At 49.9% G+C, this 14,214-nt stretch overlaps 2 protein-coding genes across 4 annotated transcripts in view; both read left to right on the forward strand.

Moving 5' to 3' along the window:
* Positions 1-5,541, forward strand: part of Slc12a8 (solute carrier family 12 member 8) — a 92,451-nt gene extending 86,910 nt beyond the window's left edge. The window contains exon 11 of the mRNA XM_051191618.1: positions 5,257-5,541. Coding sequence (XP_051047575.1) covers positions 5,257-5,541 — 285 coding nt within the window. The remainder of the gene's footprint in view (positions 1-5,256) is intronic.
* Positions 5,542-5,665: 124 nt separating this feature from the next.
* The window catches only part of Heg1 (heart development protein with EGF like domains 1), a 74,663-nt gene continuing 66,114 nt past the window's right edge, over positions 5,666-14,214 (forward strand). For all 3 annotated transcript variants that reach the window (XM_051191382.1, XM_051191383.1, XM_051191384.1), the window contains exon 1: positions 5,666-5,930. In XM_051191382.1, coding sequence (XP_051047339.1) covers positions 5,681-5,930 — 250 coding nt within the window. In that variant the 5' untranslated portion in view covers positions 5,666-5,680. The remainder of the gene's footprint in view (positions 5,931-14,214) is intronic.

A 14,214-nucleotide genomic window follows, 5' to 3' on the forward strand; every position in this document is an offset into this window, starting at 1 on the left:
TACATCTTCTCCTGCACACTCTGCCTTGCCATCACCACCTCTTCTCCTGCACCGTTATCCTTCTCCCTTCCAAGTAGATTCCTTCCCTGCCCAAATTGTGCACCAAAAACAGCACAGCTCCCTCAGTCCTCACCCCTGGAGTTGCAGGTCTAACTTGCTCTGTCCACTGAATCCAACCCTCTTGAGACATTCTCTCAGCCAGCTGGGTGTCACCTCTCACTCTTCTGCATGCCTACCATGTGGCTTCTGTTTCAGTCACTATTCTTGTTATGATCCCTGGTCACAAATATTGCCAAAGCCATGGATTCTTACTTGACCTTCTTTGGGGTCATACACTGTTGACCACACCCTCCTTCCCTTGACTCTGATGACACTACCACCACCCACTCAACAAAACCACACCCTCTACCCCTGCTCTCCTACACCCTCTCCACGGGTCCTTTCCAGTCTCATTTCTGGCAGGGCCTTCTCTCTGGGGCATGTCATAGGGGGCCGTCTAGAGCTCATGTTTGGGGCTCTTTGACTACAGTTGTCTTTTCCCTAGGTGAGCTTATCTCTACTTAGATTGAGACCTTGGACTTGGACTTCTCTCAGTTCCAAGTCCGCAGGCTCAGAGGCATACCTGATACTGCCACATGGTCTCAACATCTAAGACTTACTACTTATCCATTGCCCTCTCTTCCTTGTGAATGGTACCAACACCTGTCCAACCATACAAGCCAGAGACTCAGGACGCCTTGGTCAACATTGCTTGTGGAGTTTTACTTCCTATGACCTCTCAAATGCATAGCAACCTTGGGACTCTCTGCTGCCACTCTTGTCTGAGAACTGTCATTTCCTCACTTGAATTCCTGAAGTCTACATACCAGCTCTCATTTCTGGATCATCCCTCCCATCACTGAATGGTGATGCCCAATTGTACATCATGTCACCCTTACCCTTCTCCATCCACTGGCTCTGAGCTAGAATCTGGTAGTGACTTCCTAATCTCTTAAAGCAGGTTCTTTTATGTGCTGCTGGACATCCCTGGGTATAAGTAGTCTCAGTCTTTGGGCCGGGTCACATCCCTGCTCCTCTTCATTTGCTGGGCTCCAGCCATCCTGGATTTCTTCTCTCACTCTTTTCACTTTTTTTAAATTCTTATTTTAGGTAATTGTGTATCTCACCTGCATTTATGTCTGTGCATCACAGCCATGAAGTGCCTGTGAGGCCAGAAGAGGGCGTCAGATCTTCTGGAACTGGAGTTACAGACAGTTTGAACTGCCAGGTGGATGATGGGAACTGAACCCAGGTCCTCTGGAAGAGCAGCCAGTGCTCTTAATTTCCGAGCCATTTCTCCAGCTCCTGGTTTGCTTTTTTCTTTTACACTTACCTTATTCCAAGTCTTCCTACCTTCAGGCTCATACATATTCTTCCAACTCTCTTTGGATCTGTCTAACAACCTAGATCTGCTAGGTCATAGCTCAACCTCATTTTACAGGGAGATGGCATGATCTCCCAAGTGGTCTCCTTCGGGGCCCTCCCATAGACCCAGGTTTATAGTGATGTCCTTTTGATGGCTGTCTCCTTCAAACCCTTAAGTTCTGCATCCAGAGACCTGTCCCACCCCCAGCACAGAGCCAGGCACAGGGTAGTCCCAGCAGAAATACTTACTGAATGACTAAATGAAAGAAGACATTGTGTTGAGTTCTATTGGTAAAAGATGAGTAAAGTGCAGAAGTTCCAAGAAAGCAGCTCATAAATTGAGTGGGAGGAGAGACAAACAGATGGGAGGACAAATAAACAAGACCCAGGATGGCTTAGCATGAGAAACTGGCCAGCCTTCCAGTGTTGCCTAAGGTTAGCGCCTACTCCAGGCTAAGCTCAGTTTGGGTGTCTGTTGACCAGCTTGCCAACCTTTGGAACCCCAAGTCACCAGAATCTTGGCATCCTGGGAATGGTCTGTCATGCAGTCACCACTGGGTCCCAGCCACGGCAATGCTGACCCATACTGACACTATGCTCAGGAGCAGAGTGGGCACACTTGAGAGGCCCTGCAGGTAAGAGCGTTGTGTGGAGAGCATGGTGGTGTTCAGAAGACCCCATCATATCCTTAGACCAGCCCTAGGGAAGCATTGAAAGGTAATAGGTTGCTTCTCGATGAACAACTGGGGACACGGAAGTCAATAGCAATCACTTGACTTGGCTGAGGGATGGGAACAGCTTAGGGACAGAGAACTTGGAGAAAACCTAAGGTCTGACCAATGGACAGAGGGCATGCTGCTCTGGAGCCTGTCCTGCTTATCCATTTTGGAGCATCTTTCGCAACTATAGAATGTTCAAGTAGCTAAGCTGCTGAGATACCTGATTCACTCCCCTTTTTGTACACAGAAGGAAACTTTTCTGCTGCCTTCCCTTCCATGTACCCGCTTCCATGTGGTAGACACTGTTAGCAATCTACCCAGACCCCTCCTCTCCTCTTTGCCTCTGTGTCTAGGCTAGATTCCCCAGCTTCCTTCCCAGCTGGGTGAAGCCCATTGTCGTGTTCTCCCTAGTGGAGTAAGAGGAAGTGGGGCATGCCCCTCCCAGGCCTGGCTCCTCAGAGTTTCTCCTGCTTACCTCAATGTTCTTTTCACCTCTGGCTCATGGGAACACTGAATCCCAAAGCAGAGTTGGAAGCCATGGATTGTAGAAAGGCGATTGCACATCCCTAAAAGACTGCGAGAAAGAGCCACCTGGTAGACCTAACATCAGTGTGAAAGGCTTTTGGGTGAACATGAATGAAACATCATGGGGTTACACTGCCGAATGAGGGAGTCCTATTTGTTACTGCAAACCAAGGCGTGAATGCTTCTGTAAACTCTTTGACTCCATGTAGTGTCCAGAGATAGAGGCACCGGATTCCTGCTGTCTTCCCTGGCAGCCACATGGTGTGCCCTCACACCTCCTTCCGCAGCCCTAGCCCATAGTTCCCTCGGATTTGGCCTGAGATGTTTCATTCTGGATCAATAAACAGACTCCCAACACTGAACTACATCTGTGAAGCCATCTTCTTATACTCCTGGCTCCAGAGAGACACTCTTCTAAGTCATCTGAGATGATGGGGACTCTTGTCTGTATTGTTGTCACAAAAGGCAGCGACTAGAAGGATTGCTGGTGGCATTCTTCAGATACCTGCCTGCCAGGAAGGGCCAATTCCCTTGGTGTAGAGCTTTGGTTATATACCTGAGTCAACACTAACCTCCAGGCTTCTCTAGTCCCTAGCAACAGGTCCCTGTTATGAATATCAAAGCCCGCCCCCACACTAGCCTTCTGGCCCTGCTCACCTCCCCCTCCACCATGCTCTCCTCCCACCCTGCAGCTTCCTGTCCTTGGCGAGCTTTTCCCACTCTTGCTTCTCTCCCTGATCTTCTTTCCCACTTCCCCCCTCTGCTCCCAAGGCCAGTGTTCTCTTCCTTCACCCCTGCATCCCCGAGAGGCAGCCATGGCTGCTTTGGACTCCCCGAATACCTCTGGTTATTCTTTCTTTCACATGTACAATACACCTTTCTTTCAGCTGCACCCACAGAATGGTCCGGTTTGGTGGCTCGACTGTGCCCCCACTTCTCAGGCCTCAGGCACCTGTTTCAACAGCTTTGCCCCTGTACCTTAAAGCATGGGGGACAGGACACTTCTTAGCAATCATCTAGGATAATCTGTTTTATAGATGAAGTATGGCACAGGTTAGCTGAACAGTGGTAAAAATCAGGAAAAGAAGCAGTTTCTAAGACCAGGCTGACTACTGTTTGCAAGTTTCTGTCCTCAGGGTGGAGATGAAAAAGTTCTAGGACCCATCTACATGGTGGTCAACCTTTGCAGGTTTCTCCCATGTCTCCCCTTTATCCACTGGCTAAGCTGGCAGTTACTCTGAATGTTCATTGACTTAGATGGTAGAGAGATTTGAGAGATAAACCTGATGCTTAGGGGAGAGGCAGGTGGCAGGTACAATGCCCTGGGTCTTTGGCAGGAAAGGGAAGATTCCCAAGTGAGTTAGTTGTCTGAATGCACTCGAGAAGCCTGGACAGTCTTTTAACCCCTTAAACCTGCCTGCCTGCCTGAAAGGGTGACTTGGTCTTTGCCTAGTCTTTCTTTCTGTTGAAGGGAGGGAGCTGCAGTGACCGGAGCCCCTGAGGACAGTGTACTGGCCTGTTGGAGCTTGTCTAGCTGGGCCTGGGCTGCTGCCTTTTAACAAGAGCTGTGCCCAGAGATGTTGAGTTCGGTCCATGCTTGAACTGACTGACTGACTGACTGACTGACTGACTGACTGATTGATTGAGAGGTCTGAACACTTCATGAAACTTAGGTTTCTTTTGTGGCTCATGTGTATAAGGCAAGCTCGTTTATATGGAGCATCCTTTGTTTTCTGCCAAATGACTCACTTGTACTGAGTCACCAGAAATGGGTCTAGGCCCATCTGCAGCCGCCCTGGACATTATGATCTGCTAGGTTCCCTGGAGGTGGGTCATGGAGGCAGGGAAATGGGGAAAGAGACATGCCCATTTTCCTGTGCATTTGGTAAACAGACAAAGGACCCCAGAGCATCCTAAGGGAGCTGTGGTTTTCATTTTGGTTGAGACATTGAATTATTGACAACTCCAAACATGGTCATTCAGTGAGAAACCCTTTAATTGGTGGGTTCTTCTACAGTCTTAAAGCAAGTTGTTACCCCCATTTTAAGCTGCCCTTTGGCAAAATTTGGGTCCCAAATTTTGGACATTGTATCATTTGTCTTCTGGGGGCAAATACACACACAGAACTCTACTTACCAAGCAAATTTATTGACACCCAGTCCTGGAACATCTTCCCTAAAGGTTTCATTTTAACTTCAGTCTAAGCTGTGTAACATTTTTAATTTGCAAATTGCTGTCTTTTTCCTAGCTATGTGTTTGTCCTTCCCCCAGCTTCAGTTCACAGTTTTCTTTTCCCTGTGGCCTGTTTGAGTGTCCCAGCAGCGACATCTCCACAGAACTCTGGTGTAAGCCAAAGACAGTAACAACATGGGAAGGGAATCAGGCTTATGAACCCTAAAGAAGATGAGGGTTCCCTCCTCAGCACCTAATGTGGCTGACACAAGCTTATCACTAGCACTGGGGACCCAAAAGGCAGAAGTGGGTAGGGCCTCTTCAGATCTTTAAGGGCAATGCTGGTGGGCGCATGGTGCCCAGCAGGGTCAAAGCTCCACTTCTCTGTTCTCTGAACGCATGCTGTATACTCACCTGGTATCAATTACATTACCAGGACCTACTTTTCACAGACCTACTGTGTGGCCAAGGAGCTGCGAAAGTGGCCCCACCTCCTACCCGATTCCATTCCTCTAAAATCCAAAGCGATGCTCCAGGGCGTGGGCCCATAACAAAAGTTGTGCAGGGGCTCCATGAGCTCACCCGGGGGTTCCGTGCGCTCACCCGGGGGACCCAGGCCGCCCCCGCCCTCTTCCTGCCCTCTCCCCGCCCCCGGGCCCCCGCGCGGGCGGGTGATGTCAACCGAGGAGGAGCCGCCCGCCCCGCGACCCGCCCGAGTTGATTGGCGTGTGTGGTGGCGCCGGGGCCGCCTCTGCCCTCCCGCGGCTCACACAACTTTTGCGGCTGGGAGAGCGCTCGTACCCCGCTCCTCTCGCCACCGCCCTCCGCCCGGCATGTGAGCGCGGGCGGCCGCCGCCACCATGGCCTCGCCGCGCGCCCCGCGGTGGCCACCACCACCGCCGCCGCCGCTGCTGCTGCTGCTGCTACTGCTGCTGCTGCCACCGCCCGCCACCCCCGGGGCGCGGGGCCCCCTTCTCTTCCCGGCCAACCGCGCTCTCCTCCCGGCCGCGGGGCCGCCTTCGCCGCCTGGCCTCGGACACACGGCCCCCGGGCCCGGCGTCACCACCCGGCGGGGACGTTCTGGTCGGGTCCCCAGAGGCGTGAGAGCGGGTGAGTGAGAGCCACTAGCGTGGGGCAGGGGGGCGTGGGCGCTCCGGGGATAACCCACCGGAGTGTGGCTCCGTGGACCCCTGCGGGTGGAACTGTGAGAGTGTCCGGGAGGGAGAGATGCTGTCCCTGGCCACTGGACTAAGGTGTACTCATGCATTTGTCACGAGCTTTGGAAGAAAACTCTCTCATGGGATAGCCCACAGCCATGTCCCTTTTACAAACAAAACAAAAAGACCCCCAAAGTTCCTCTCGCACCTCGCGGGGTGGCAACTTCTGGCTACTGTCCTTCGGTTCCACCCTTTTCTCCCTGGATAGATGGAGAACTGGTCTCTCCAGGTCCAGAGCCTGACTTTCCAGTATAAGTAAATAACGGATTTCGGAGTTTGAAAGGCTTCTAGCACTTAAGATATGGTAAAGGACAAAGGGTGCACTTTAAAACAAAACCTAGTCAACCTTAAGAGCGGGGGGGGGGGGTACTTGGAGTGGGGGGGTGGGGGCTGAGAGATTGAACTCCTATAAGACACTAGGGACTGTCCCCAGCCCTTCCCTCCCCAGCCAGCTGCTCTGCAGGCAGGCACTGCTTGTCTTGTCACAGAATGGGAGCCCAGCTCCTGTCCCTGCTCTCTTTGTTTCTAGTTCCTTTTTCTGGTGAAAGAAAATGTCATGGCCTGGGTGGGATTCTAAAGTAATGCCCTTATAACCTCGGCAGTGTCCTGTCTTTGGATCTCAGTTTACCCATCTGTGAAATGGAAGGACCCAGTTCCTCCTAGCCTTCTGGTGATGATGTGACAAAATGAAAGTGAAAATAATAGAAAGTGCTGGGAACAGTGTCTAGGTACTGTTAGCGTTTCAACTTCCCACGGGAGGTGCAGGACACACGCTGGGCTCTGTTGTTGCTACAGGGCTGGGATTGGCAAGATTTTGTCCACTTTTCAGTACCCTTGTCTATTTTACATGTTTCACAAACTTTCCTCCAACTTGGTCATCCTTGGAACATAGAGATATTTCCTAGAATTGAGTAAGAGTTTTCTACCCTCATAAAATCTCAAGTGCAAGTTCAGTGGTACTCTTGCCTTCTCAGACTGCCTAGTCCTTGTGAACTTCTGGGTCACTGGCTCAAGACAGGGAAACTGAGGCACTGTGAGCCAAAGACGGGGAGCAGCTCTGAAGGGCCATTCAGACGTGTGCTGTGCAGCCCCCTGTTTAATTGACTTCCAGAGAAAAGAATCAAGAGCTTAGAAGACATTTGCTGGCTTTCTCAGTGTAGAAAAGTAACTGGCAGATCCTGTAGGGCATTTTGTAGAATGTTCTAGATACAGTGGTATGTAGAGAACTGATAACTCAGAGGGCCACTCATGAACCCAAGGCCGGTGTCAGTAGCTAGTGCTCATGCTGAGGGCTCCATCTTGTGAGGGTGCTGTCTTGGGAGGTCCAGCTTGAGGAGGCTGACACAGGGCTCTCCTTCCTAAGGCAGGAATCTCCCTGGCTCACGTGCAGGTGAGTATAGCAAAGGGGCTCTAGTGGCAACTGAATGGGGAGAAATAAGGTAAGAACTGAGGCTTTAAAGGGCCATGCTTTCATGCTTCCCTTGTTGCCATGGCCTTGGCTTTGCAGCCTTCTCTGTTTGTTTCGGGGATGAGCAAGATAGAGGCTTCAGGGAGAGGAGGAACCTAGAGAGGAACTGGAATAATCCAGATTTTCCTGAGGCGGTCTCCTGATCTCCTGGTGCCCCAGTAGACCATTGTCCATGTGATGCCCACCCTCTGTTGTCCTAAGCCCAACCTGGGTCAGGGATGTTTGAAGAGTAAGATTAGAAGAGGTGAAATCCATGACCTGTTGAAAACTGCTAAAAGTTATCAGTGTGGCTGAGGATCCAGGCATGGCTTCTGTCTGGTTTCTACTAATGCCTCAAACGATGTCACTTTGGAGAAAAAGGAAACAACAAGCAAACAAAAACAACACAGTGGCAATCCATTACTGATTCGGTGAGCCAGCTTTTTACAGCAACGTCTGAAGATTTTTCCGAATGGGCACCACACGCCACTCTGTAAGAAGACTAAGCAAGACCTCACATCTGCAGAAATTCTGGAGTCCTCCACAGACATCCAGCCTCCCTGGTACTGGGACAGATGTCATCCATGCTCCGTGTCCACTCGGTTTGTGGGGGAGGTGGGGGTTCCTTTTGGCCTTGAGTCACACAAATAATGCACTTAATCTCATAGTGGGGGAAACTGCCCTGAGCTGCTTCTGGGGTGCTGGTGACAAGTGCCTGGCCATCGTGGTCTGGGCTTCCAAATATAATTATTTCCCTGTGAGCAGCAGGGACTAGAGATTTTTTTTTTTTTACTTCCTAGTGGGTCACTCTAGCTCTTCTCTTCCCACAGAGTTCAAGGTTCTCACGGCTGGGTGGCTGTTTGCATTCCATTTGTGGGCTGTTTGCCTATGTGACTCTGTCCTCCAAGGAGAGCAGCCCCCCCCCATTTGGATAGCTATTGTTTGCCTTTCGTGCCCACCTGTCACCCTGTTCTGCTGTGTTTGTTGCTTCAGCCATCAGTGAAAGGGGGCTGAGAGCTAGATGTTTCCTTTCTGTCTCTGTTCCTGTGACCTATGCCCGAGCGCCACAGCTCTGAGCCTAGTCCTGTGTCTGACTTTGCAGTCCACAGGCCATGCTCTTGTGAGATCTGCTGATGGTGGAGGAGGCAGGAAGGTGGGAACGGAGCCTGGACTCATCATGACAACCGCTGCAGAAGGGAAGGGTTTTCCCACCAAAGGGGGGAAGATGCTAAGGACTTAAGTAACCAGTCCAAGGAATACTAATCCTAGAAAAATGTGGCTCCCTGAAGGAAGGGCTATGAGCCCAGCCCCTTGTGAGCTGTTAAATGGCTGTTCCCAAATCTCTCTAAACCTTCTGGCCCAGCTTCACCATTTAGCTTGGCTGCCACGGGCACTGTTGCAAGGTAGTATGAAGGCTGCCTGGGGAAGAGGCGCTCTCAGGGACAGGAGAGTGTCTTTCCCCCAGGAATGTGACCCTCCTGGCAGATGCTGAGTAAGAGGTGGTTCCAGGCATCAAAAAGCCTGCTTCTTTGACAGAGGTTGTCATATGTTCACAGAGGTGCCGAAAAGCCACATCCTTTTTTGGCCTTTTAACCTCTCTCCTGCTGCTTGCAGATGCTGACCTTGTGTTTTCTGCACACCAGCTTGTGTGGACTCGTGTGGGCATGCCAGCAGAGCAGTTACTGCCTACTAAGCCCAAGAACAAGGATGGGACCCTGCCTTCCCAGTGGTCTCTCTCTGCTTTCCATTGGCACTGACCAGCAGTCTGAGAGTATTCTTACTCAGAGTCGGAACAACCGTTGACAGTTGCTGTGTCCTTAGCTATGTACTGTCTCCCTCAGCATCTTCCCTCTGCCTGGCATCTTCTCTGTATGAGCAGGATGTTTGAGCTGTAATCAATGCCTTTCTTTGAAGAATCCTAAGGAGCCAACAGGGAAAGAGACTAACTAACTCTTATGCTTGGAGCACCTAGGTGGGGTCTGTGCATTTCTTATCCCATTTTACCCTCCAAACAGTCCTGCCAGGGGTATTGCTTCCCATTTATTTTCCCTTTATGGGAAATGAAGCCTAGCAAGGTTAGGTTGCAAGGGAAAGGAAGGAGGCTGGATTTGAGCTGATTTCAACCAAATTCCCACCATGTTACAAGGTGTATTTGTTACCTGTTGGATGGGGCAACCTTGTTATAGATCTTTAGAGCTGTTCCAGCATACCGTTCTTGCTCTTGCCTTTGCCTAAGATTGGGGAATATGGAGCGGCCATCAGAATGGTGACAGGAGAGATTATTTTTAAAAAGATAATCTAAAAATTATTTGTTTTCATTATTTGTATGTGTGTGAGAGAGAGGGAGAGAGAGAGAGAGAGAGAGAGTTCTGTACAGGTGTGTATGTTTGCACATGAGAGCAGGTGTCTATGCAGACCAAATGTATCAGTTCTGGAACTAGAGTTATAGGTAGTTGTAAACTGCCTGGTGTAGGTTGTAGGTTCTGAGAACAGAGCTCCGGTCCTCTAAAAGAACATTATATACACTGAACCTCTGAAACCATCTCCCTAGCTCCAAGAAGGTAATTTTTAAGATTAGTTTTAGAGCCAAGAGTTAGTGGTGCATGCCTTTAATCCCAGCATTAGGGAGGCAGAGGCAGGTAGATCTCTGAGTTCGAGGCCAGCCTGCTGTACATAGTAAGTTCTAGCACAGCTCCCAGGGACCCTGTCTTGAGAATAAAAGTTATTTTTTAGGAGTGGGATGAGGAGGGTTGGGGTGGGGTGTTGCCCATAAAAGGACTTACGTCTACACATGTGTAGAATATATTATTATGACGTGTGACACACACATGTATATGCCAACCCAGAGGTTACAGGCTCCTGAAGTAGCTACATTCATTACCAACCAAACTGAAATGAACTGCTGACTTTCTGTGGGCTCTTGGCCCGGAGCATGGACGGGACAGTGACTAATGTGGCGTTTGTCAGTTGCTATCAGTACCTGTTCTGTTAAATGGAAAAGCATTCAGCAGTTGTCAAATCACTTTCATTTTAATGTCTCTGCTCCCTCTGGCCACTCACTTTTCATTTTCCCATAGATGTAAACAAAGGGATTCCTGTCCTGTCCCCTTTTCCCAATCCTAAAATAATCTTAAAATCTACCCTGTCAGGGCTGGAGAATGGCTCAGTGATTCAGAGGGCATACTGCTCTTTAGAAGACCTGGGTTCAGTTCCCAGAACCTCACTGGGCAGCTCACAGCTGTCTGTAACCCCCCGTTCCAGAGGACCTGATGCCTCTGGCCTCCACAGTCACCTGTACTTATGAGAAAAAACACACACACACACACACACACACACACACACACACACCAAAAAATAACTAATTTTACAATTATTGTTTTTTTTTTTTTAATTCTCTGAAGGTCGTCAGCATCTTGATTACCACCTCATTCTAATCATGGTCACCAATCTTGTGAAAAGGCGAGAAAAAGCAATCCATGTCTTATTGGGTTGGTTAATAAATCACAAACTATTTACTGAAGCCTTAGCATGTGTGAAGAGCTGTGTCAGCTGTCGAGGAGGTCATAGGCACTTTAACACCCGACCCCCAGGGGTTATCTTGCTGGAGCACACTTGTTAAAGACGTAAAATGTGGTACAATGACACAGTAATGACCATAACCTAGGAAAGACCCAAAGTGGTACCGACTGAAGGAATGACCTGGAGAGAGCCAGCTGTGGTGGGGAAGTGGATAGTGTAGGGACTGGAGAGTGAGGAAGGAGGGAGTGGATTGGGCTTTGGGAGGCTGATGGGGATGCAGACAAATAGATGTGGGGAGGCCTTTGGCATCAGCAGAAACCCACATGTTGAAAAAGCTCAAGACTGGTCTCTTGTTTATGCTGTCGGCCTCAGTTTTAGTGTATAAAATGATGGGTTCCACTGTGACATTTTCATACATGTATGTTATTATACATTGCTCATGCTACCTCCTTGTTCCCCTACCACTGGTCCCCTTTCTACCTTTAGCTAGTCCTTATTCTATTTTCATGTCCCCCACCCCCTGTGTGTGTCTGTTCTTTGTGTGTATGTGTCTGTGTGTGTGTCTCTGAGTGTATGTGTCTCTCTGTGTGTGTGTCTCTGTGTGTCTGTCTCTTTGTGTGTGTCTCTGTGTGTGTCTCTGTATGTGTGTTTGTGTGTGTGTCTCTGTGTGTGTCTCTGTGTGTGTGTCTGTGTGTGTGTGTGTCTGTGTGTCTGTGTGTGTTTCTGTGTGTCTGTGTCTGTGTCTGTGTGTCTCTGTATGTGTGTCTCTGTGTGTGTGTGTCTGTGTGTGTGTTTGTGTATGTCTTTGTATGTATGTACATAGGTACGTACACATGAGAGAAAACATGCAGCCTTTGTCTTTCTGAGTCTGGCTTACTTCACTCTGTATGATGTCCAGGTCCATGCATTTCCCTGGCATAATTTCATTCATTCATTGTGGCTGAATAAAAGTTAACTTATGCACGTTTTCTTTAATCTCTTCATATATTGACAGCTGTCTGGGCTGGTTCTGTTAGCTCAAGACTTTCCGTATAGATGTGGTTAACAACCAAGAAGGCCAGAGGAGGAGACTTGGGAGTTAAATTGGGATTGAGAATAATTAGTCATTGAGCATAGCCTGCAAAGGGGATGATGGCCCTTTACAGAGGGCCTTAGACTCATGTTATTTGTCTTGTCCTGTCCACATAATGCCCCGTGTGGCACTGGAGGAGAGAGCGTTGTCTTTGTGTGTTCATACTCATTTGTGCCTGGTGCATGGGGGGTGGGGCTTGTGGATGAACTCTGGCAGGTCTGCCTCACCCCAGCCCAGAAGGTATTTTGGAACTTGTGGAAGACTGACAAGTATTAAAACCGTGAGTTTGGAGGAAAAGACTGAAAACGGGGCATGAGCTGGAGTAGAGGCTGTGGGGATTGGAGGGTGAGAGCTACAAAGGCCTTTTAGAGGACTACAAGAGGCTGCCAGCCAAGGAGATGCTGGGAGGGGAGGGAAGAGAGGCTATGGATTAGGGAGGGACGGGCAGGGGAGGGGAGGGGAGGGGATGGGTGAGAGGGGTTATGGAAGGAAAGGGAAGGGAAGGGACCTGTGGGGAGGAGAGGGAAGGGAAGGCTGTGGAGAAGGAAGAGTCATCTGCTCTTAAGGAGGTGTCACTTCTGTAGCTCTTCACTGTAAGGACCCTCAGCAGGTCCCAGTGGATGAACTCTGCAGTTCTTTGATAGTTGGGGCCTGACCTAGAGAGGCCAGGGTCAAGTTCAGCCCTGCATGGGAAAAGGAAACTAGTCCTGCCTGGGTGGAGAGTGTCCAGTCTGGAAGAAAGTAGAGACAGTGGCCTAGGCGCCAGCTAGGGCGTGGAGGCGCAGTGGGAGGTGGGCTGCTTTGAAGGCTAGCTGTGGATCAGAAGACCTGAATACGGTCCCCAGTTTACCCACGAACCCGGCAGCCTTCGGTCTTCCTGTGATAGTCAGCTATCCAGGTTAATGAGAACAGGGAGACTGGGGAGGCCGAGGCCGAGGAATGCCGCTGTGTTTGTAGTGGGGCCTGGGTGCAGAACAGGGGGAAGGAGCCTGTGTGCAGCAGAATTGGTCAGTGACATGGAGAAAGAAAATCGGGGATCCCACATCCCTGACTCTTCCCTCCAAACCTTTCATCCACCCCAAGTTCTTTCCATGTCAGGGCCACAGAGCAGGGTGCACCTACTTAACCCAGAAGTCTGGATGCCGCCTCCCACCTCTCTCCATCCTTCACCTCTACATCCCTTGGGGGAGAGCAATTCAGCTTGGTTTTGCTTCCAAAATCAAGGAGTCTGCTCTCTGCATCTTCCTTGCTCTTTTCTGTTCACCTCATCCATTCTTTCCTGCTAATCAATGCTCAGAAAAGCCACCGTAATCTTAAGATGTGATTCAGGTCACCCTTAAAACCTCTAAGCTCTGTGGGGCCGACACTACCACCTTTGTAGACAGACGCTTACTCCAATCCTGCTTGCTACTCAAAGCAGACAGTGTTTTGTTTTGCTTTGTTTTTGAGGCAGGTTTCCACTGTGTAGCCCAGACTGGCCTTGAACTTGATTGAGATCCCGATTCCTTAACCTCCCAAGTACTGGGATTACAGATGAGCACAACCACAGCCAGGTGTTTGTGTGTGTGTGTGTGTGTGTGTGTGTGTGTGTGTGTGTGTGTATGCACGCATGTATGTGTGCACATGTGTGTATGCATGCATGTGTGCTGAATTTACTGCTGTCTTAGAGGCTTGACATAAGGACCCTCTGCCTATAACAGAAAGAGCTCTCCATGCAGAGGGGATAGCCATTACAAGTGTCATGCAGGAACAAGCTCACCTGCCTTGGGATAGGAAGGAAGGCACACTGGCTGGCTGTGGGGACTGGACACCGAAGGGGAAGGAAAACTGGAAGAAGGCCCTAGAGGAACCATAGCAGGGGCCGTATCACATGATGTGGGGCTGTGGCTACCAGATCCCTTGGGAGCTGAAAGACCATCTGCTAAGTCTACAGAGGCTCCTAAAAACAGATGCGTCCTCTCTGCTTTACATTTTACCTCTGGGGTACTTGAACTTCATAGCATTGTTACCCTTTATCATGTAGGGTTTTGGGGAAAGCATACATGGCCCTGTGTTTCTCCCTCCTGGAGCTGTTGGGGGGAGCAGGGTGTGAGAGAGGCTCTGTTATGGCTCAGAAATGAGGAAAGGGTTGGCCTTCGG

Source organism: Phodopus roborovskii, unplaced genomic scaffold, assembly GCF_943737965.1.
Source record: "Phodopus roborovskii unplaced genomic scaffold, PHOROB, whole genome shotgun sequence".
In the NCBI taxonomy this organism is placed as follows: Eukaryota; Metazoa; Chordata; class Mammalia; order Rodentia; family Cricetidae; genus Phodopus; species Phodopus roborovskii.